General features: G+C 49.2%; 1 protein-coding gene across 2 annotated transcripts in view; it reads right to left on the bottom strand.

The window, feature by feature from the left end:
• Window positions 1–25,387, bottom strand: part of CPNE9 (copine family member 9) — a 1,048,133-nt gene that overhangs the window by 108,292 nt on the left and 914,454 nt on the right. For both annotated transcript variants that reach the window (XM_085624269.1, XM_085624270.1), the window contains 4 exons: window positions 10,672–10,775; window positions 8,455–8,559; window positions 4,223–4,264; window positions 1,910–1,985 (listed from right to left, as the gene is read on the bottom strand). In XM_085624269.1, coding sequence (XP_085480395.1) covers window positions 1,910–1,985; window positions 4,223–4,264; window positions 8,455–8,559; window positions 10,672–10,775 — 327 coding nt within the window. The remainder of the gene's footprint in view (window positions 1–1,909; window positions 1,986–4,222; window positions 4,265–8,454; window positions 8,560–10,671; window positions 10,776–25,387) is intronic.

Genomic DNA, 25,387 nt, shown 5'->3' with positions numbered 1-25,387 from the left:
CACTTGGGGACACTGAGCACCAAAAAACCTTTTTACGGTTAAAACATTTTGTATGTTTTTGTATGTTTATGTTTCAAAAGAAATGTATATACCATTTATTGCTGTGTATAAAATACAGTATTGATTCGACTGTGTAGAGATTTCTTTCTGTCCTCTGACAGTACGTAGTCCTTTATAAATTCATTGCCATTGTGCACATATATATTGCCTAAATCATTTTTTATTACCCACTGGAACCATTGTTCTTCCATATCTAATCATTACCCTGGTTCCGTTGTGAGTAGGGTTCCCCTGTTGTTACAAGTGATATTGCAGATGCGGCAGCAAAAGCAAAGAAGCTGTCAGGATGCGCACTGACAGTGAGCTACATAAAAGGATCGCACTGTCAGTGCGCCCCTGAAGGCAGCCCTCTGGAATAGTGAAAGGGTATCTATGGAGCCCCCAGACATCCATTTGCAGGCAGGTGCAGTCACTCACTGCACCCGCCTGCAGGGGGATCTCTCACCCCTCTTAAAAGTGCTGGCGGGTTGCACGGAGCGGCTGCTTCAAAGCTGCTCCGATTTTCACTTGAATGCGCTGCTCCCAGGGTAGCGCGAGTTCGCTGCTGTCCTGTAGGTAGTGCATCCAATGTATTAGGGTGCACTTTCCCTGTTTGCTCATGGTGCACCTGTTTTAAAATGTGCTGTGGCGCCAACAGGTAAAGTGTGCCCTATCCATAGTACGGCCCGTGGTGTTCAAGCTCTTCCCACCATTGTTGCGGGTGACTGTTGGATGTTGGGCCCGCCTGGGAGTCACCAGCGTTTCCTTGCCACCCTCACCCCGTCACAGGGACTTACAGTTTTACAGCTCTTAGATGACTGGCCACAACTGCAAGCACTTCACTTTTCTAGCCTGTGGTAGCGGTTCCCTCATTTCACTGTCACTGGTCTCCCGGATACTGACTTCAGTAACCCCACCACCCTGATGCTTCCCACAAAAGACCATCAACTATCCTTTCCTTCCCCTTTATGGGATCTTCATTGACAATCATAAGCACTGAATAGAACAGCAAACCCATCCCTCTGAAGTAGATCTGGAGGACAAGCTACCAGGATGACATATCTACAGTCAAGAGGCAAACAAAAACAAGTTAAGGAAGGAGGCCTTACCACTTTGACATCGGCCCTGGAACCTGAATCAAGACAGTGATGTATTCTAAAGGGGTGTTCGGATCTTCAGGTGGTCGCTTTGCTAATGTCTATCGAAGGAATATTACTAGTAAGGGCTGTAGTAGCCATTATCCCTTTCGGAGTGGGGTGTTCATCATCCTGGCAACGAAGAGACATGATTGAATCTGGCTATCGAGCAATGGTCTGTTTGGGTGTAGCCAAACCGATGCAGGGGGGTCGTAGCGTACAAATCGATGCTTAATTTGTGTGAGGTCTGTAGTTCAAACTCGGTACAAATATAGAGCTCTTCTGACACTTACTGTGTGAGGACATCTGTGCTCTGGAGAGGAGGTTCTCTGAAGTAAGGTGGTTAAAGGAATGTTATGGTGTGATTTCATAAGTTTCACTCGAAGGCAGAGGCCGGTGAGATGCATGTCACACGACCACACTCTGACCACGAGCTCCTTTATGTTCCACCTCATGGGATTGGCTGGGACCGTATGTGTTCTGTTTAACTTTGTTAATGCAGTGGAGTTCCAAGGAGGAATGAAGTAACGTAACATAATGTATCACAACGTAACGTAACATACCCTCAGTGCATGGCCACATGGGAGGGCTGTCCCTATCACAATACCATTATGGTTAAGAAACACAACACAAATGAAGTTGGAGCCAGTGGTTCCTGATGGGCCCTGATACTTGGAGACAGAGAGATAGTAATTCTGAAAGTCACTTGAAGCAGTAGGGGGTCGTGTGCTCACCTCGTACACACTGAACTGGCTCTGTCCACGCGACAGCTCCCGGTAGCTTGTGGTGAACTCACCAATGAAGTCATGACTGCGAAGAAAGAGATGGGTCAGTGGAGGACAGTAGTATGGTAACGCCACTTTCCACAGCAACCAATGGCAGACGGTAGCATCGCACATTATAGGAACCAATGGTAGACACTGACACAGTAACGCCTCTCTTCTGAGAAACCAATGGCAGACACTGACACAGTAACACCACTCTCCACAGCAACCAATGGTAGACACTGACACAGTAACGCCACTCTCCAGAACAACCAATGGAAGACACTGACACAGTAACACCACACTCCATAGTATCCATTAGCCGATGGGGACACAGTAACACCACAGACCATAGCAACCAATGGCGGACAGTGACATATTAACGCCACTTTCCAGAGCAACCAATGGCATACACTGACACAGTAATGCCACACTCAATAGCACCCAACGGAGGACACTGACACAGTAACACCACACTCCAGAGTAATCAATGGCAGACAGTGACACAGTAACGCCACTCTCCAAAACAACCAATCACAGACACTGACACAGTAACTCCACACTCAATACCACCCAACAGAGGACAGTGACACAGTAACGCCACTCTCCAGAGCAACCAATGGCAGACACTGACACAGTAACGCCACTCTACAGATCAACCAATGGCAGACAGTGACACAGTAACGCCACTCTCCAGAGCAACCAATGGCAGACACTGACACAGTAACACAACTACTCTCCAGAGCAACCAATGGCAGACACTGAAACAGTAACGTCACACTCAATAGCACCCAGCGGAGGACAGTGACACAGTAACACCACACTCCAGAGTATCCATTGGTCGATGGTGACACAGTATCACCACAGACCATAGCAAGCAATGGCAGACAACGACACAGTAACACCACACTCCAGATGAACCAATTGCAGACAATGACACAGCAACTTCACATTCCATAGCAACCAATGGCAGACACTGACACAGCAACTCCACATTCCATAGCAACCAATGGCAGAAACACAGAACAAGTTTACTTTCCTCAAGTAGAACAAACATGTCTCTCGAATGCTCAAACTACACTCCAATAGAAGCAAGTGGGGACCACAACACAGAACTGCAGTATAGAGCATAGTGTGGCGGGACGCGCTTGCGAGCTGCATTCCGTTCAGCAGTGCATTGCTGAGCTGCGGAGAGCAGGCGGCTGCCCTGGGGAGGCTGCTGCCTGCTTCTCGGATGCAAGCATGCTTTGTTTGGAAGGTCGCTTGGCCCACATGGTCCTCTGAGGGCACTTCAGGAATTGCTGGCGCCTGTGCGGTGTAAACCAGTGTTGGATCTCGCTGCTGTCATCAGAGCTCGTGCTGCTCTTCTAGTACGTCACGACGTGTGAATTACACGCACAAAATCTTTCTGCATGTGCGAATGAAGAATATTGAATCAGCATTGCATCAGGGTTGCGTGTGTGCACAACACACCAGCAGCACAAACTGTGCACTGTGACTATGTTTTGTGTTGTACTAAATGCAAACAGCAGGATACATTCCGACCCTCATGTGGTCGTTGGCCCTACCATGGTCATGGCCATGAGGCCTTGGTCATTGAGCCAGACACAGGCCTGGCCATTCGATGATGCTGTGCACACACCAGGGCACTCTATGCTTAGGGGCTTGCTTTATTGCTTTCTGTTAGGTTTACTGCAGTCTTTGTTTCTTTTTACATGTTTTGTTGCGTGATTTGTTTCATGCTGATGGTATATTCTTTTTGCATTTTTCTCTGTTTCTAATTTTCTGCATTACGCTAGTTGATCCAAGATATGCGGCTTGTTTTGCAGCTTGTTTCATATTTTGTTTCAGATTTTCTTTATTGTTGCATGTTTTGTTGCATGTTAATGGTGTATATTACCTTGGGGTTCCTCTGTGCCTCATTAGCTGCAGTATTCATGTTGACGCTGCACTTTACATTGCATGTTTTATTGCATGTTGCTGTTTTTTGTTATGTTGGGGGAGTTTCTCTGTGCCTTGTTAGCTGCAGTATGCATGTTGACACTGCACATCATGTTGCATGTTTTGTTGCATGTTGCTGGTGTATATTATGATGTGACTTTCTCTGCACCTAACATTAGAGCTTTAGTATGCATGTCGACGCTGCACATCATATCACATATTTTGTTGCATGTTGCTGGTGTATATCATGTTGTGAGTTTCTCTGCACCGTGTTAGCTGCAGTAAGCATGTTGACGCTGCACATCATGTTGCATGTTTTGTTGCAATAAACGTGTGCCGTACCTGCCCGTTCGGTCCCAGTCATACACGTCCACTTTCACGGTCCTGAAAGGCAAAAGCCACATATGACGACAAAGTAAATCACAGCTGGAATCTTAACGTTCCACAGCACATGCATGTGCATAGCATGGTCTGACTATTGTGGCATGGGCAGGACTCGCCTATGATCTGCATGCAACAGTCTTGTATCTTTGTGATGCTACATTGTGTCTGTTGAGCCCCCCTTCAAGTACATGTTTGCATCACACAGGACTTTCACAGACGCCTGAGGCCTCTTGCGGGAATGGAAAGATTCTTATAAGTTTTATAAATGCATGGTGATGTGACATGTGTCGGTTTCTTAAGGGGTGTACTTGCAGGACTGTAGTCGCATGTGTGAGCTTCATGTAGAAAAATATAATCAAAAAACAAAAACTACAAAAATAAACACAAACGTTGATTGGAAAAATAAACACTGTACTCAAGTATCAATGGACATACATTTCACCCTTTTAATTAAATTCCATCTCAAATAACTTATTTGATAATGTTGAAGATGCCACCAAAGTACAACATGAACTATTTGTGGACAAACATGGAAGGATTGTAGGCGCACGGTGCATGCATGTAGCATGTTATCACAGCTTCTGCCCTGTCTAAACCCAGATGCACTGACATGACGCTTGGCACGAGGGCGGCATGTGCTGAACACACATAAGCGTCTTCATGGGCGTGTGATTGTGGTGTGATTTCTTCTGCTTGATTTCAAATGCAGGGGTGACGGTGGCCTGCATGGGACAGAAGACCTCTTTCTGGCAGAAGAAGCAAGAGCCGCAGTGCCACAAGGAAGTCACATTGGCAACAACCCTCAAGGTACTACTGCGGGGTGCTTTGTGGGCTGAGGCACCGAGCTCAAAGGACCAGTCTGCAGTTTATGAACAGTTTCTGATTTGGGAGGAGGAGATCAAAGCTGTGTCTGTGATTGTTGGAACAACTACAAAGGAACATTCCATTCCACCACACTGTAATGGTGGGGGTCACCCCCATTTACACACTCTAATTGTGGGGGTCGCCTCCATTTAGTGATAGATTTTGATGGCTTATAAACACATGCCTCCATTTGACAATGGATTCCAAAAGGCCCTGGGGCATATCATCAAGGACCGGTGATAATTATCGCTAAGCGCACTTAGCGTTAGGATAATTATCGCCAGCTAACGTGGATTTTTTATCACTGAGATAGCGTGCTATTAGCAACGCTTATCTCAAAAGCGATAAAAATCCTAGCGCTAACTGCCAAACGTGAGATTATCACTGGAAACCCAGCGATAATCTCACGAAGTTTGGCGTTAGTTTGATGATAGGGCAGGGCAGACTTAGCCATGATATCCACCTTCCATAGGATATCATGGCTAAGTCAGTCCTGAAGCAGGCGTAAGGAAAGTAGCGATAACAGGGGTTATTGCTACTTTTCTTGCCACTATGCTTCATAGCGTGGGGCTTGATGAGAGGAGAAATGCCGCTTAGCGACATTTCTCCAGTGATGTCAGGGCAGGAACGCCCACTTTGCATCTCATTAGAGATGCAAAGGTGGGCGTTCAAAATTCAGGCGCTAATGCAAGGTTTCACGCATTAGCGTGTCCATGCTGATAGGGCGATAAAATTATCCGAAAACGGACGCAAAAGCGGTGATAATTTTTATCGTCTCGTTGCTCATATGCCCCCCTGTTCCTTAAAAGTAAGTCCCAGATGTATACTTTAGTAGTAAATCACAGATTTGCTAGTTATGGAGGTGGGGAATGCACTCTTACATACTCAGGACTTCTTGACTTTAGAGGACTGGGGCTGATGCGATTTGGAGGTTCGCTGCGATTTGGCAGAGAGAACCACATGTGCCTGTAAAGTGCCCAGTGACGCCTGCAGGGGGCACTCTGCTTGCCTCGCACGAGGGACGGCTGAGGGGCACCTGCTTCCCTATGGGGCCATTTTACAAAGGCTTCTTGGAGTGCATGGCGTAGACGCCTATGGCCGTATTGCAGTAGGGGCGCACCGTATTTGCTTTGTGGCGCACCTTTAGGTGGGTGCGCAGGGTGCAAACTGGGCGCTACTACTATTAATGCAGTGCTCCCCGGGGCAGATTCGAACTCACGTCAGTTTAAGATGGCCGCCTGATTGAAGCAGAAGCCCGCTTCCACAGTGGCGACTGCTTCCGGTCTGCTCTTTCAAGAGGGGCTGATATCCCCCGCCGGTGGGTAGAGCGAGAGATTCACCTGCCTGTAGGGAGATGTTTGGGCGGTGGTCTCTTGGACTCACTTTCCACTCACCAGAGACATAAGCAGGGGGAGGACTGAGCATGCAAAGGCAGCGTTTTTCTCTCATTTTCCTGGGGCCATGACCCCATGGAAATGGGGGATCACTCTTCTAGGCCAGTGCCCGTGCTAGATTTGCACCAGCGCTATTTGTATTACAGCAGGGGCCACACAAATGTCTGCGACTCCTTTGGTGGCACCAAAGTGTCCTAGGGACACAGAACGTGTGTGCACACAGCTGGTGCGGCCCCGGGGCACCTCATGTAATATGGCCCCTGTAGTATGCTTTTATGTTCTCTTTCATGCCGTTGTGAATATTCTCCAAAATATTTAAAATGGGAGTCAAGTGGACATAGTCAGGGAATGTGCGTGAACAATTATCACAAATAAAGCAGATTCTGCCTTCTTTGCGCTTTTACTAATAGGGAGTTGAATGTTTTGAGCCTAATTCACAAGAGAGTAACGAAACGACTACTCCTGTAGTAAATACTATTCCTTGTGCTCCTACACGCATTTGCAAATCAACCCCATCCTGTCTAAAGTACAATATTTACTGCTGTGCATCAACCCGACCGCCTCGATAATGAAATGGAATGAATATCAAAAGCGCAGAATCTTGAAGCATCAGGGGTGGAGGACAGGGCCAGAAATCTGGCAGCAGCCGAGGGCCCAGGGCTCTCAGCTCCAAGGAGGTGTAAAGCAAGATCTGTTTGTGTTTAAAGTCCCCTACAGAGGTCTGTACGCACTGATTCCTCGCTGGGACATTATTCCTCGCTGAGGGCTCGTTTCACAAAGGGGAACTTAGATCTGAAGTCAAACTTAAGACCTGAAGTCTAAATTTAGACCTGAAATCTAAGTTTATACCTGCAGTCTAAGTTTAGACCTGAAGTCTAACTTTAGACGTGAAGTCTAACTTTAGACCTGAAGTCTAACTTAAGACCTGAAGTCAAACTTAAGACTTGAAGTTTAAGTTTAGACCCACAATCTAAGTTTAGACCTGAAGTCTGACTTTAGACCTGAAGTCTAAGTTTAGACTTGAAGTCTAAGTTTAGACTTGAAGTCTAACTTATGATCAGAAGTCTAAGTTTAGACCTGAAATCTAAGTTTAGACCTGAAGCCTAACTTGAGACCTGAAATCTAACTTAAAATCCAAAGCCTAACTTAAGACCTGAAGCCTAACTTTAGACCTGAAGTCCAACTTTAGACCTGGAATCTAAGTTTAGACCTGAAGTCTAACTTTGGACATGAAGTCTAGGTTTAGACCTGAAGTCTAACTTAGATCTGAAGTTTAAGTTTAGACCTGAAGTCTAACTTTAGAACTAAGTTTAGACTTCATGTCTAAGTTTACCTTCGTAAATCAGGCCCTGAATCTTTGGCTGCCATCTTGTCCTGGCAGTGCCCTCACCCTGTCCCCAGCCTGGCCCCACGTGGGCACTTCACTCAGAGGATAAGCAAGCATCTCTGCCCAGCCTTGAGGCCTGCCAGGCTCCCATCTCTGGCTGCGTTGTGCTGATGGACAGGGCTCTGGGGGAGGGAGGAGGGAGGAGGGGAAATGCTTTGCATGAGTGACGTGTGGCACTGGCAGGGCACGGCTGGGCCCTGGACGGGATGTCACACATATCAATGTGTGCAGAGCTGGCATGGCGCATCCAGAACAGAGCCTCGGGGATGATTGGCACAGGCGGGCTATGGTCTACTGAAGCGCACAGATGTTAGACAGACGGTTGGCATGGAGCACTCCTGGCTGACAGGAGGTCAGACCACTGGAGCTTGGCTGGCACCGGAAGCGCACATGTGGCATGATACTCATCTGCCACAGCGCGTGCCAAGGCAGATGGCGCGTGGCGTGAACCCTCTACCACTCTAGCTGTGGCTGATAGAAACAGCACAATCTGCAGGGAGCCCACCAGGACCCGGAAGATGGCGATAGAAGGAGGGATGCCTGACCTGTCGAAGTCCCCGTTGCACAAGGCCCTCACGGGGATGGTGAACGGCTGCCACACCGGGTTCAGAGTGTTCTTCACCACTTCTGTCTTGTGGCAGATGGTGAATCTAGGGAAACACAAAGGAAATGTCAAACACAGGCAGGTGATTAACAACAAATTCATCTTTATGTGGTGGCAGGAACATTCGACTAACTCCAGTGCAACAAACACAAGAACTTTGTGCCGCCTTCTTGTCAATTTCTGGCCACATGAGTAAAAAAAACAACCTTTTTATATCTGGGGATTGCCTTCACAGCTGTCTAGTAAACTGTTTCTTACAATATACATAGGGGAAACATTGGGGCGGCCCACGCCTGTCATTGCTTTCTGTGGTAGGCCTCTTTTAGCCAGTGGTTTGTGAGTTTGTCAATCATGTCTTGGTTCAGCCCAGTGGAGTGTTTACTTCTCACCTAATGTTATTGGCTGTTTGGGTGTATCCTTCAGACGTGAGTGCTTACATTGAACTGCATGAGGAACTTCTTGACAACTATAGTGCCATCTGTTCATTCCTTCTGGTTCCCCCATGTGTCTCGCTAAATGTGATAACACTCTTGTGTTAGCACATTAAACCCACCCCTTTTAGTTTTACCAGTGTTTGTTAGCTTTGACATACTGCTGGGCTATCAACTCCTGTGTCTCTAGAATGAGAGTGAGTGGTGCCATGATGCCCAAGCATGGGGCCACGAAGCACTGATCCTAAATGTTTTGTAGACCGGGCAAGGGGTGGCCTTTGCTGCCGGGCTCCGCGTGTGGACGCAGACAGCGTTGGAGTACGAAGGACATGGGCAGCAGGAGCTCTCCCTGGCATGTGACCTGCCATCACTCCCCCTCACATGTGCTGATGAATCTCTATCCCTGGCATGTGACCTGCCATCACTCCCCCTCACATGTGCTGATGAATCTCTATCCCTGGCATGTGACCTGCCATCACTCCCCCTCACATGTGCTGATGAATCTCTATCCCTGGCATGTGGCCTGCCATCACTCCCCCTCACATGTGCTGATGAATCTCTATCCCTGGCATGTGACCTGCCATCACTCCCCCTCACATGTGCTGATGAATCTCTATCCCTGGCATGTGACCTGCCATCACTCCCCCTCACATGTGCTGATGACTCTCTATCCCTGGCACGTGACCTGCCATCACTCCCCCTCACATGTGCTGATGAATCTCTCTCCCTGGCATGTGACCTGCCATCACTCCCCCTCACATGTGCTGATGAATCTCTCTCCCTGGCATGTGACCTGCCATCACTCCCCCTCACATGTGCTGATGAATCTCTATCCCTGGCATGTGACTTGCCACCACTCCCCCTCACATGTGCTGATGAATCTCTATCCCTGGCATGTGACCTGCCATCACTCCCCCTCACATGTGCTGATGAATCTCTATCCCTGGCATGTGACCTGCCATCACTCCCCCTCACATGTGCTGATGAATCTCTATCCCTGGCATGTGACTTGCCACCACTCCCCCTCACATGTGCTGATGAATCTCTATCCCTGGCATGTGACCTGCCATCACTCCCCCTCACATGTGCTGATGAATCTCTATCCCTGGCATGTGACCTGCCATCACTCCCCCTCACATGTGCTGATGATTCTCTCTCCCTGGCATGTGCTGATGATTCTCTCTCCCTGGCATGTGCTGATGATTCTCTCTCCCTGGCATGTGCTGATGATTCTCTCTCCCTGGCATGTGCCGATGAATCTCTCCCCCTCTGCTCTACCTGGCATGTGATCTGCCATCACCCCCCCCCCCCCCCATATGTGCTGATGATTCTCTCTCCCTGGCATGTGATCTGCCACCAGGGCGATGTTGTTTACCTTCTCTCGACTGACCATAGTCCACCACATAATTCTGGATACCTCTGGCATGAGAGGCCCCTTTAGCGCCTCCCCCAGCTCCTATTAATTCACCTGAGACAAAGACCCCAGAGTGAATACATTCCTGAAGGGATTTTCTGAGAGCACAAGACGGACCCAATAACCACAGGAACCAGTAACTACTGGATTACCCACTAACTGTGCGTTCCAGTGTAGCGTGGTACTCGGTGTACAGCGCTTCACTGCCTTGTCATGGGTGGTGAGCGCTATATAAATGCAATAACAATACAATGAATCCGTTAGAATGGATCCATTACTTTTCAGAATAAAGTACTGCCCATGGATTACTCACGTCCCGTCCTCGTTACTTCGGTAAAACACCAGGAAGGGATCCGACTTGCCGAAGAAGTCCTTCTTGTCCAGCTTGTTAGCGCACAGCTGCATGGTGGCGATGTCCTGCAACGAACAGAGTGACATGTCAATGTCTGACAGGGAGGTGGCGTAACAGCTGCCCGGCGGGTGGCTAGAAGCGCCCTGCCTCAAGGCGCCCCGAGGCGGCCTGCCATCTCCGCCTGCGTGACCTGGGGCTAGCAGCCAGGGCGGAAGGATACGACTGATGCGCGGTGACAGGGCAGCTGAGCTGTCAGGCAGGCGAGGGGGGAGGGACACTCATCTGTACAGCGCTGTGAAGGGCGCCAAGCGCACCAGGCCTCATGTGTGCTGAAACTGGAGCGAAGCTGCGGGGGGGGGGGGGGGGGGGAGTCACGCCTCATGCTCCTGTGGCACGACTGACTGCCACACTTTCAGAGGCACCGGCCTATTGGGAACTCGCTCTCTTCGTTGCTGTCCATTTTGTGCCAGTGCGGCCTATTTACTTTACAAAGTGTCTTCAATCTCACACAGCAGGAGAGATTAATTATCTCTGCCCATCCATCATGTCTGTTACTTCTGTCTTCAGTGGGATACCACACGTGGTTCAACCCCTTCTCAATATTCATGTTTCCCACTGACCTACTTCGTGGGTGAAATCTGTCATTATAAGTATCCCAACATGGCCTCTCCTGGCAGCACTCTCAGCAGAGAGGCCAAGGATTGAAGGGACTGCTGGACAGTGCAGCATGCTGGCCGTAGGGCAGTATAAGAGGAGCTGGAACTGCTGGAAACTAAACTACCGCAGGCATCGTTGGGTAGTGCGCACAGGCACAGCTTTGGAGTAGCGCGAGAAGGTGTCACTGGTGGGCGCTATAGGCTGATGATGAGTAGCGAGGCGCTAGGGGGCAGAAGTACTGGGGGCAAGATCACAGATTCCCGCTGGCAATTGCCAGTGGCGCAGCGTGTGTGTCATGGGTGATAATGCAAGCAAGGACAGTGGGGCTCCAGGTGTGTATTAAAATATATAATTAGGGTGCACACGTGTGCCCCGATGTCACTGCACCTGCTGCACTAATGACAGAAGTTCCACTGCTTAATCAGTCCCCCAATTCCTTACTCTACTTGTCTTTCCTCCCCCCGATCCATCCATCTCTCAACTACTTCCCCACCCTCTTCTCTGTGCCCTTCCTCACGCTTCTCCCTTCTGTCTCACGCTTCCTTACCTCCCCCCTTCTCTCCTGACAGCCTTCCTTCTGGCCTCTGTGCTTTCCTCTTCTCTTGCCCCCTTTGTCTTTGATCCTTAACTCCTTCCCCCGTCCTCTCACATTTTCTCTCCTCTCCTCTCGTTTCACCCCTTTGCTCTTCTCTGGTTCTCTTTTAACTTCTACCCATTCACGCCCCCTCCCCGTCCAGGCCCCTTCCTTCTCCAAAGAGTAAGCACTTGCCAAGACCCAGACAGGCTCTGCCTCTGAAATAATCTGCCACGACAACGTGTGAGCTGACTGCAGTTGTTGCAAGACTTACCCCTCCCACCTCTGGGCCCTGGTGCTACTGCACCAGCTGCACCACGGGTACCTGCACCTTCCGTGGCCCCGGACTGAGGGCATACATGCATGTGCACTGAAGCTGGGACAATGCCCATAGCAAGGGTGGTGGCCACCTCTGCCAGCTCACAGAAGCCATAGCGCTTTGAAGGTTTCTGATGTTATCCAAAAAGCCAACGAGCGGTCACAGACATCAGCAGGAGAATGTGGATAAAGGAGGCGTGGCAAGTCATTCGTGTGAAAATGAGCACAGCATGAAGGAGAGACAATGGGGCATATTATCAAGGACGGCGTTAAAATTTTCGCCGCTTTAGCGCCAGAAAACTGCTGCTAAAGCGGAGATAATGAGCTTGAGAATATGCCCGTGAGAATTCCAATAGAAGCCGTGGTTTGATGTCCTTCACACCAGGACATGGGCTTCTATGGGAATTCTCTGCGGCATATTATCAAGCCCATTATCGGTGCTTGATTAACGCCGTTCTTGATATTATGCCCAAATGTTATTTAATTGCCATGAAAGATGATGCTTTCTGGTAAAATAAAACAGCATAAGAAAGACAGCTACGGAAGCCGCCTCATCGTAATTACTGTGCTAATTATGCCGCATTTAAATATTTTTAATAGTCCTGGGCAATAAAATAACACCTCAGACAAAAACATTGCTATTTAACAATGGTCCCCAACATATGGTTCCCAGACTTATGTACCCACAAGTAACCGGTGTAGGAAGGTGGAATCTGACTGCATGGTTACCCCCACTTTTTACCTGGTGTTTTGCTGGTTTTCGACTTAGTTTGACTGGGATCCTGCTAATCAGGACCCCAGCCTATCTGCTTTCTACCTAAAATAGATTACATGTACTTTAGGTACACTCCAGATTGGATTCTGGGATACCCTTATAAGTCCCTAGTATATGGTATACTATGTACCTACAGCATAGGTACCCAAGAGCCCTCTCAGGGGTGGCATAATACATGCAGCAGCCCCTGAGAGGCCTCTGGGGTACCTATGCCCTAGGTACATTGTATACCATATACTAGGGACTTATAAGGGTACCCCAGAATTCAATCTGTGGTGTACCGAAGGTACATGCAACCAATTTAGGGAGAAAGCAGATAGGCTGGGGTCCTTATCAGCAGGATCCAGTCAAACTAAGTCGAAAACCAGCAAAACACCAGGTAAAAAGTGGGGGCAACCATGCAGTCAGATTCCAACTTCCTTCATAACCCCCCCCCCAAACGAAAGGAGATACGGCTAACCTTGGCCAGTTGAGCCTTTATTGACTTAGTGGCCATATAAGGAAGATCCTGCACTAGCATGGATACCCCCTGTCTTATGGTCCACTAGGCAGTCCCTATCCCTAAGGGTATGGGATGGACTCCAAAAGTTGGGATTTCTACCTGCAGGGTGTTTTGGCAAAGTAAAAGGCTGGTGAGGTGTCTGAGTAGAAAAGTGAGGCCCTAATAAAGTTGGTCTCAGCTTCCTCAGATCACTTTTCACCATGGATGCCTTTTTTTCCAAGACTGGGTTGTACTTTGCTCTAAGGGTCAACCTCTGGCTGCCTACAGCTGGGGGTTGGATCACTTTGGTTGGAAAACTGGAGGGACAGGGCAGGTTTGGAACCACTTGGTCTCAGGTTTGCCTTTGCCCAACAGAGTCCATCTGGGGGTGGTCCCTATTCAATGATAAAAGGGATCCCTCAGTGTGTTGAGGAATTTTCACCTACCTAGAACGACTAGACTGGGTGCCCCTAATCTGTGGATGAGGGGGTTCCTCTGGACAGTGGGACCTTGGGGGTCCACTGACCTCCCTGACCTCTGCAGCCCTGGGCTGATTGAGGTAGGGTAGAGAGGGGCAAGTTACCTGCTCCAGACTGGGTACCACCTTGGAAGGGCCCCCTGCCATCAGAGGTGTTGCGAGAACAAGCCTGGCCACCTCTGGGGCAGTTCCTTCACTAGGGGTAGGATCAGTTCCCTGAGGAGGCTGACCCTTACCTATAGTCTGGGGGAAAGAAGACTTTTCTTCAACCCTTGTGCTCTCTTGTGGAGGAGAGTGGGCCATTCTTTCAGGCTCTATCACTCCAAAATTTCTCTGGGTTTGGGCTGTGGCCCTCATAGCCTCACCAACTCTCTCAGAGAGGCCTAACATTCTTAAATGGGCCTGGTATTCAACTTCAGCCCAGGCTGAAATTTCCAGATCATTACCCAACAGGCAATCTACAGGCAAGTTTGGGGACACTGCCACTCTCTTTGGGCCAGTGACCCCTCCCCAGCTGAGATTGACTATGGTCATGGGATGATCTGTCCTGATACCATCTATGTTGGTCACCTGGTATTTGAACTCAGGTAAAAGCTGTTGAGGGGGGACTAGCTTCCCTGTCACCATGGTGACACAAGCCCCTGTGTCCCTGAATGCCAACGCCTTCTGACCATTGATTAGTGGCTCCTGTCTGTATTTGCCCAAGGAATTGGGGCTGACAGTAAAAGTGGCAAATTCCATGCCACCATCACAGACCGAGGAGGCCTGTGAGGGGGACCTTTCTAGATTATGGTCCACCTCAGTTCCCCATGAGAACGCACCTAACGTTTTGGGTGCACTACTACCAACTGGGGGATTACTACTTGTAGTACCAGGAGGAGTGGTAGTATTGCTTGGAGGAACATTTTCCTTATTGCTAACCTTAGGGCAACTGGGGTCAGTTTTCCGGTGGCCAGGCTTCTTACAGACATGGCAATAAGGTTTCTTTTCAGGGGAGGAAGGAGTTTGGGGCCCACCCCAATGAGAGGACTTATGGAGCCCTGTTGTGGATTTATCTTCTGATTTATCTCCACCTTTCTCTTGGGTCTTGGAAGAATCTTTCTTCTGGTCACCACCCTGATTCTTTGGCTTTACTCTGGTTCTGACCCATTTGTCTGTCTTATTTCTCAATTCTTGGGGAGAGTTCAGATCAGAGTCCACCAGGTACTGGTGTAAAAGCTGGTTTTGACAATTGTTAAGGATCTGCTCCCTCATAATCAAATTGTACAATCCTAAAACGTCATGCACCTTGCTGCCATGTATCCAACCTTCCAGAGCCTTCGTAGCACAATCTACAAAGTCAACCCAGTCTTGAGTCTGTGCCTTCTGGGTATCTCTGAACTTAATCCTGTATTGTTCAGTGGTTAGGCCAAACCAATCAATCAGTGCACTCTTCAAAACTTTGTAATTATCAGCATCCTCTTCTCTAACAGTGAGGAGCTTGTCTCTACCATTGTCTGCAAAGGAGAGCCACATGATTGCTGCCCACTGCTCCTGAGGGACCCTCTGTACCTTGCAGGCCCTCTCCAGTGCAGGTATCCATTTGTGGATGTCATCTCCACTCTGGTAGGGAGGGATAATCTTGTTCAGGTTCCTATGGTCATGAATATGTTCTCTACCTCTAGGGACGCTGTTGCTGCCACCATGGGGCTCTACCTAGGGGTGGGCGGAATTTGCGGAATTAACCTTCGCAAATTATCGCGAGAATGTTTAAAATTATCGCAAACAAGCAGAAATATCGCGAAGATGCGGAAGTTTTTTTCCGGCATGTTCGCGAGATTTTCTGCATGGTTGCGGGTCGCCAACTTACCCATGTGGTTGCTTGCGGGCGCGGCCATCTTGTTTTGAGTTGTTCTCGCGGTGCATGATCGCGAGAAGAAAGACGTGATCGCGCGACGCATGACGTCACTGCGGGCGCGAACTGTCGCGAGACAGCGCAAATGGCTAAAAACAATACAACATCTCATGGAGAACGCGACCGGATCAAGAAAACTTGTCGGCGAACGCAGGGATTCAGGTAAGGCGATCGCTCGCGCGCGAGAATGTATCATTTTACAGCGCGAGCAAGAAACAAATTATCGCCAAGCTGCGGAAACCGGAATTTTTGACATTTTCGCGCTCTCCGCGGAACGCAAAAATGTCAAAATATCGCAATTTCCGCGAACGGAACGAAATTTTTGCCCAGGCCTAGCTCTACCCCAACATTCTAGAAGCTTTCCGAAGCTCCAGGGATTCCCTATCTAAGGCCAATTGCTCTCTCTGGATCCTAAGCTTAGCTCTCTCAAACTCAAGCAGTTGGCACTTCCTCTCATAAGAGGACTCCCTTTTATGAGAGGTAGAAGTCCCATGAGAAACAGAGCACCCTACAGAAGTACCAGAATGATTAGACTCACGAGAAGGAGATATTGATATCCTTGGTAATCTGTTAACCGTTCCAGGTGGGGTAAAGTGAGGGCCACTCAGGCCTTCTCCCTCACCTTCAGGAGGAATTGGATTGTCCAGGTTAGAATCATCTTGATCCTCCTGGTCAGCATCAGAGTCTAGGTCCTGGATGTTTTCACTTCCTGGCCTGTCTTCTTCTGCTGCCCCACCCAACTTGCCTACCTCATCAGACCCTGGGGTCTTTCTGAGGTCATCTATTCGCAAAGCCTCTATGAGGCGTTGTGTGTTTGGGTTTTTCCCTGTCTTCAATTTATTTGATGTACACATATTTCTCAATTCCTGAAATGAGAGGTGGTCATACTTATTCAGCAAGGAGCCACTGGCTTCTGCTCTTGAAGACATACTAGTGCTGTGAGGTGTTGCACCTACCTAACCTAGTGGGACTGCTAAACTCTCTTGAGTTGGAGAAAGGGTGTGCTAGGCCCTTGACACCCAACTCTAAGTTCAGTAGAACCTACTTTATTCTAGACTTGATTTATATGTACCTATGTACCTATAGTGGTTTTCAGTTAGTCACTCAATGAGATTATCTGGGAAAGCAATAGCAAGCTTGAATCCCAACAGCTGCACACCAATGTGAGATGTTGGCCTGGTATATGCTGTCCACTAGTTATAGTGGGCAGCTTGCACCAGTCCAAACAACCCTTATTGATGATTAGATTTAAGACAACCTTTATTGAAAGCTATCCTAGTGGTAGCTATGGAGAGCAGCCTTTATGCTTAGTCTCGAAGGAATGTAAAGCAGCTTGGTTTACCAGATTATAACCTCTTGAATGACCAAATGAAAGGAGAACCACACAAGGTATACATCTAAAATATATGTATTTATTACTAAACACTCTCTACTAACCTCTTTATGAGATTAGAAGATAAGATACACAATATTAAAGCACTAGAACAACAGTAAATAGCACAATATACAATGGGCCCCAGGGGGAGACCAAACCATATATTAAGAAAGTGGTATAAGAACCACGACTTGACTAGACACAGTGCCTAGAGCACGTAGAATCGCTGGGACCCCAAGGAACCACCCAAGGTAGTGACATAGGGGACCCACGGGGGGACACGTGCAGTGTGAGAACACAGCCGCGAGCTCCGTACAATCCATTAAAAAAGACACAACTGGTCTGCTACAGCAGCCTGTGTAAGGTGGTGTATGCACCACTTACTTAGATATAGGTTACCTACGTCTATCCATATCACTGTACATGTAAACCTGTCAGTCACCCCTATGGCACGTCTTGACAATCCTGAAGGCAGGGTGCTGGGTTTAATGTGAGAGGTTGCCCATGCAGGAGCAGAGCCCCTCTGCAACTTTCAGAACCTTTATTCCGGGGTTGTTTGTGATGCAGCCAACCATTTACTTTTAAGTGCATTATAACCTCGCGGTAAATTCTAACTTTGGAATGGCTGCATGGAAACATGTCGTGTTTGGTGTCAAACACCTTGGAATCATACCTCTACACTAGTAACTGGTGTGGGAGGTATGATTCCACCCTTCTAGAGGGAGAAACATGACAGCACCGGTACAACCGGTACCAGCTTTGCAAAACCCTGGCATCACAAAATGGATGCTGCCAGCCACAGACACGAGTCTGCCCTCCTGCTGCTGGACGAAACTCCAGCAGGGGAGGCTGGACAATAGGTTTCCTATCACAGGGAGTTGTGACCACATCCCAGACAGGCTTTAAGTGTATTGGGGCTGGGTGGGTGCACTCCAAGAGTGCTTTGAAGTCTGCACTGGGGTCACATTTGGTGTCTCTGTACATAGTCCAGCTCAAACCAGTTGCAGGGACTACTAGCCCCTGCTCTGGCGCAAACTGGACAAAAGACATGGGAGTAGCCACCCCTCTGTCCTGACACTCCCATCGGTGGATCCCCAGAGTTTGTCCCACCCCTTCCTTGGGTATAAAGTAGGAACCCCTGGCTACAGGACTTAAGATTTACCTGGACGAAACTCTGCTACAGAATCCCAGAACTTCTACTATCTACACGACATTGGATGACCGAAGAATCTCTCTTGGAGTAAAGGAGTTACTCCCCTGCAAGGCAGTCACCAAAGACACAACTGTCCGATTTGTAACTATGCAGCTCCTGAAGGACTCCGAAGATTTTGCCACACAGGAGGTGGGTCTCCAGGCTTCCCTGAGGCCGATCCATGCTCTCAGCAAACCTGAGATCCAAAGCCCCCGTGGGGACCGGCAACCAGAACCCCTGGACACCGTGCACATTTGCAGCAGCATATGCTTTTTGGCAATCCCTGACACTGTGCTTTGGGCTACTTGTAGATCAGACCCGAGCAGTGATTCCACTGAAGATTACTGGCCTACACTCCATGAGTGTCCTGTGGGCTGGTATTTAGAGATTCCTCTCGCGGTCCCTTTGCGATCCCTTGTCCATTGACTTGTGGGTCCCTGAGAAGGGTATTTTAACTTTCAGTGGGCTTTCCTGGCTGCTCCAGACATACCCGGACTCTCCAACGTGTGGGGAGTCCACAAGACCTTGCTGGTCCACACCAACGCCGTTTTACTCTCACCGCGTGGGTTGCAGTTGTCAAGGATTGTTGGTCTCCAATCCGGACACCGACCCCCCAGCACTCGACATCCTTCATGAGACAGCTCGCCTGCGGACTGTGGTTGTCGTTGACGTCTCCTGGTCCCCGTGGCAGTGGAGTCAAGCTTCGCCTCTTCACACCTGAAACACCCGACATCGGTGGGCATTCGTCTATCGTGCCCCTGGTCACTGGCAAGTGACCCAAACTCTGTCCTCTCTGCTTTCAGGTTCTTCATATCTTCGATCCAGGCTTGGCTCGCACTGGACACTTTTCCTTTCCACGGCAGGAGCACTTTGCAGCATCACGCCATTGAAAACAGCGACGAATCCCGACACCAGTTGACACCTATGCACCTGGCTTCCCTGGGTTAGGTAACACGAGTACTCCGGTGCGCCCATGGGTGCGGGCCTTAGAACCTTTAAGTTTGAAAGGGTTTGCTCAAAGTCCTCTCTCAAGTGTCCTTAATCTTTAAAATTTCAACTGCGCCTTTCCCATAGGATTGTACGGAGCTCGTGGCTGTGTTCTCACACTGGACGTGTCCCCCGTGGGTCCCCTGTGTCACTACCTTGGGTGGTTCCTTGGGGTCCCAGCGATTCTACTTGCTCTATGCACTGTTTCTAGTCAAGTCATGGTTCTTATACCTGGGGCCCATTGTATATTGTGATATTTACTGTCGTTCTAGTGCTTTAATATTGTGTATCTTATCTTCTAATCTCATAAAGAGGTTAGTAGAGAGTGTTTAGTAATAAATACATATATTTTAGATATATACCTTGTGTGGTTCTCCTTTCATTTGATCATTCAAGAGATTATAATCTGGTAAACCAAGCTGTTTTACATTCCTTTGAGACTTAGCCTGAAGGCTGCTCTCCATAGCTACCACTAGGATAGCTTTCAATAAAGGTTTTCTTAAACCTAATCATCAATAAGGGTTGTTTGGACTGGGGCAATGAGCCCACTATAACTAGTGCAAAAACAACAGTTGATGGACAGAATGCAGAACAATGTCATACATTCACCCCAGTACAGAGATCTGGGCCTAAATCCATCGTTTATTTTGCTCACCATGCCATTCCAGTTTGAACCCAGCCAGAACCCCGAAACCGGAACTAGGATGCTTGTTTCCGGTCCAGGGAGGACCTGGCTTGGCAGTTCGGGATGGACTGTTCCCATGAGGCACAGGGTCAAGACTGATTTGCATATGGCCAGGTCTAAACTGGGGTGGCATGGTGAGGAAAATAATGATGGATTTAACCCAGATCTCTTGACTGGGGGTGAATTTTTTGATTTGTTCTGCATTCTGTCCATCAATTGTATTGTCTTTCACTATAACTAGTGGACAGCATATACCAGGCCAACTTCTCACAACTGGGCCACAGAAAATGGCGTAAAATAACTTGAAATATTCTGAGGTGGCATACTGTCCTCAGACATATCTTAGAGTTTTATGGCAGTGCCGCAAACATTCATTTCAACAGCCATACATCTCACCTGAACATATTCCCATAATACGGAAGAATGTGACCCCCCTATAGAATATTATCACAGGCTTTTTAAAGATTCTGCCCAATTATTTTATGCCTTTCTATCTCGGCTTTGATAAAAGGTTTAGTCTCTGTAGTAGTGTGCACTATAGAGGAATAAAATTCCTTTGTCCTTTTAAATATATTATTCTATTATTGCTTTTTATATTACACATAATCACTCAGACGTCACTTGGGTTACCATGAGGTAGTAGCTACTCTACCAGGCTAGCCAACTGATACTCTTGGCACTGCCCTTGTGCCACTGGTCTTGGGCATCAATTAGCCATGGGCAGGATGAGGAAGTACACATAACACAAATAGCACAGATTTTCCTTCTTCAGGCCCCTCAGCAATAAACAGGGGCCCTTGAGTGGCTTTAACTATTACCCCTCACATCTGGGGATTCCACCTCCATGGTCAGTCTGAGGCCTACTACCAGAGCCCTCTGCTTCTCCAGACTCACTAAAATCTCTGATGATGTCATGGTGCCCTCAGAGCTCAGCTATTGATGAAAACTCCTGCCAGGTTAGGTACCTGTGTATGCCACAGTGATTCCATACAGGTCAACCTGCCTTGGGACCAACAGATGTGCCCTGATTGTCGCTTATCAGCCCTTCACCTGCAAATCCCACAGTGAATCCACGCAGATCCATGCAGGTCAACAACTGTGCCTGTGTGCCCCGTACCAGCCTCTTTACCTGTGAATGCCACAATGAATCCGTGCAGGTCAACAACTGTGCCCTGTGTGCCCTTTCCCTGCCCTCCACCTGTGAATCCCACGGTGAATCCATGCAGATCCATGCTGGTCAACAACTGTGCCTGTGTGTACCGTACCAGCCCCTTCACCTGTGAATGCCACGGTGAATCCATGCACGTCAATAACAGTGCCCTGTGTGCCACTTACCAGCCATTCACCTGTGAATCCCACAGTGAATCCATGCAGATCCATGCAGGTCAACAACTGTGCCTGTGTGCCCCGTACCAGCCCCTCCACCTGTGAATGCCACTGTGAATCCATGCAGGTCAACAACTGTGCCCTGTGGGCCACTTACCAGCCATTCACCTGTGAATCCCATGGTGAATCCATGCAGATCCATGCAGGTCAACAACTGTGCCTGTGTGCCCCGTACCAGCCCCTTCACCTGTGAATCCCATGGTGAATCCATGCAGGTCAACAACTGTGCCTGTGTACCCTGTACCAGCCCCTATGCCTTTGAATGCAGATCAACAACTATGCCTCCTCCTCCAGTGAGCACCTCTACCTCATATCGGCATCTCTTGCTCAAAAGACCTCCGGCAAAGAGCCCTGTCGAAGGGCCCGCTGGACATCGTAGCGCCGACCCAATGAGGAGCTGCCCGATGATGAAGCATGACACCCACACGGGTGCGTGAGGGCCCTTGCTAATGAGCACTCAGATCCCCTGATCAATTGCCTCAGTTTGCCTGATCTAGATCCTCCCTTCCTTCCCACCCTCTAGGAACTGCACTCATTTGTATTACCCAATAAATCTAGAACTGTAAGGTCTAGAATGATGGTTTATGTGGTTCCAGATTCAGGATGGTGCCCTCTACCCAATAGTGTGGGATGAAGACCAACAAAAACAAAGGAGGGAGTTGGAGGCGCAACAAGGCGTGGAAGGAGGATGATGCTGGCCAAGTCTTTTTGACTTTTGAAGATGATGGAGAGCTTCTCAACCATGGCTTGTCCTGGGCTGGGTCACCTAGGTCCTCTCTGGCCAGAGAGGTAGCCTCCCATGTAGCCTCTCGCAAAGGTCCTTCTAGGCAGGTCTGGCTTGTCCTGGGCTGGGTCACCTAGGTCCTCTCTAGCCAGAGAGGTAGCCTCCCATGTAGCCTCTCGCAAAGGTCCTTCTAGGCAGGTCTGGCTTGTCCTGCGCTGGGTCACCTAGGTCCTCTCTGGCCAGAGAGGTAGCCTCCCATGTAGCCTCTCGCAAAGGTCCTTCTAGGCAGGTGGGGCTTGTCCTAGACTGGGTCACCTAGGTCCTCTCTGGCCGGAGAGGTAGCCTCCCATGTAGCCTCTTGCAAAGGTCCTTCTGGGCAGGTCTGGCTTGTCCTGGGCTGGGTCACCTAGGTCCTCTCTGGCCAGAGAGGTAGCCTCCCATGTAGCCTCTCGCAAAGGTCCTTCTAGGCAGGTCTGGCTTGTCCTGGGCTGGGTCACCTAGGTCCTCTCTGGCCAGAGAGGTAGCCTCCCATGTAGCCTCTCGCAAAGGTCCTTCTAGGCAGGTGGGGCTTGTCCTAGACTGGGTCACCTAGGTCCTCTCTGGCCAGAGAGGTAGCCTCCCATGTAGCCTCTTGCAAAGGTCCTTCTAGGCAGGTCTGGCTTTTCCTGGGCTGGGTCACCTAGGTCCTCTCTGGCTAGAGAGGTAGCCTCCCATGTAGCCTCTCACAAAGGTCCTTCTAGGCAGGTCTGGCTTGTCCTGGGCTGGGTCACCTAGGTCCTCTCTGGCCAGAGAGGTAGTTTCCCATGTAGCCTCTCACATAGGTCCTTCTAGGCAGGTGGGGCTTGTCGCTCTTCCTTCGGCTCAGGTGACTCCTCCGAGCAGTGGCAGCCCTGCTCCTTGTGCAGACAGACTAGAGGGAGAATGGCAACCAGACGAGGTCCACACCTGGATCTTCCTTCTTCTCTCTGGGTGGTGGTGCACAGAACCTTCTTGTGATGGGTTAAACACTAAACCAAATACTGGCTGTGGGCGGCCAGGACATGTCCTCCTCTGGTGGCCAGGCCTCGTCAGTCAGGCTAGGCTGGCTTTTTATACGCCTGGTGATCCTCCTACCGAGAGAGATTCTCCCCAGTCTTGGAGGCCACAGTGAAGGGCTTCCGGCTCTGCTGTCTCTTTGAGGTTCAGGCTGGCTCAGGTGCGTGTGAACCCGCTCTGAATGAAGAGCCATTTCACAGGGGTTGATGCTCACAGGTGAGGACGAAGAGTGGGGAAGTGATACTTCCACAGATAGGACTTGCCTTTGTCGCATCCCCAAACTTCTTACCTAGTTTAAGGTTGGGAGACATGAGGTGTGCCCATGGAGGCCGGTTTGTCCAACAGGACATCAACAGCCCTAAGCATTGGAGACCACCATCTCGTCCAGCACACACAGAGTCTAATGGCACTTAGTTGTACAGATACACACGTGAAACCACATATGCAGTCATCTTCACACATGTTCCAGACACAATGGTGGCCAAGGACCCCGGTAATGGAAGAGAAAATAGAACTCTACATGGGGGCCAGAAGACAGTTCCCCAACAGGAGCAGATCTAAGAGGGCTAGGCAGGGGCACAAGTAAAAGGGCATATGCACGCATCAATAAATAAATGCTGCCACCACAGTCAGTCTCTACACAACCTGGTAGAAGGCTCTCTCACAAAAAGGGGTGCACGTTGGGTAACACCCTTGATGTCTCAGGTCACTCTGAATTGAAGCACTCTCAGTGGTTTTGCGTGATCGTGTTCCTCAGTGGGGCACAAACACAAAGGGCTGCCCCAAAACGTAAAAGGGCATGGAGGATTTTTGTCCAAAAAGGCTGTGGTTGCTGGTATCTATGAGTGGGGGATAGAGGGGCAGGTGCCTGCGCATATAAAATGCAAGAATAAACACTTCCTGAACACGTCCTCCAATGTGGACCTATTATTTCGTCAACTGCAGGCACCCGCAAACTCCTTTGACGTATCCTGGCACTAATCACATGCTGCTAAGCAGCATGAGAGCAGCACACTGATTGGATAGAGGCCTCTCTCTGCACTCCCCAGCGCACTGGAGGCCTGCACTCGCTCTCAACTCAGCTGTCTAAGACAGCTGAATTGAGAGATTTAAAGTGCGCATGTCTGGTTGGGCATCGCAAGATGGCTAGCCGAAGAGACATGCACACTTTAAACAGAGTACAGGCAGCCCTCTGCCCACCACTCCTACCTGCTGCCACTCAGCAGGCCCCGCCCCTTCCTGACACTTGGATCAGGGCTGGATGGTGAAAAACAAAATGGTAATAAATGACCATTTTATTTTTTCATCTCTGCGACTTTGAGGGTCATTTAAGTGGAGCAACGCTCCTCTGCTCCAATAGAGGAGCGACTCTTGCAAAAAGGTATTTCCCCTTTAAAATATACACCAGTGTCTTTCAATAAAACAAACTTTATGACACTCCATAAATCCTATTAATCAGCCTGAATGGGAAACATTCCGCCACCGAATGCCCGATTCAAGGACGATTCATCCGCTCTGAGGAGAATTTAATGGTTCTTTTTCATAACTATTTATTACAAGGCAGCGTTCGCTGCGGGAACATGAAAGATGACACCAAACAAGGGCTGTGCGAACACAACACAGCGCGCGATGATTAGAAATGAAACATGGCGGCGACGTGCGGCGACGTGCGGCCGGGAGCTCCCGATATCTCATTATTAGCGAGTCTGAGTCCCTCAGGCACCCAGGAGGCAGCCCAGTAAATTGGGGACGTTTTGTTCTAAGTGCAGCAGAAGTCCTGCACTGGGAAGGAATCACCTGGTTTTCGCTGATGTAACAGAGAGTGCGAACAGGTACAATGGAGTGGTAACACCCCCAGCCCCTAAGTTTAGGTCTCTGGGTACCTGGAGCCATATGTACAAAGATTTTTTGAGGTCGCAAATGGCCCGATATGCAGAATTGGGCCTTTTGTGACCCCAAAAATGTCTTTATATCTGTACAGATGCTCAATTTGCGAATTGATTACCTATTACCAAATGACAGATTGGGTTTGCGATTCGGTATTAGAAAGGGGCATGCTTAGGGCATCCCTTCCTAATGGAGGCTTGCAGTGGTATGTGTGAATGTTTTCTGACCG

The sequence above is a fragment of the Triturus cristatus genome, chromosome 9 (genome assembly GCF_964204655.1).
Source record: "Triturus cristatus chromosome 9, aTriCri1.1, whole genome shotgun sequence".
NCBI lineage: Eukaryota > Metazoa > Chordata > Amphibia > Caudata > Salamandridae > Triturus > Triturus cristatus.
Note: the sequence above shows the minus strand (reverse complement) of the source record. Positions and strands in the feature narration are given on the sequence as shown.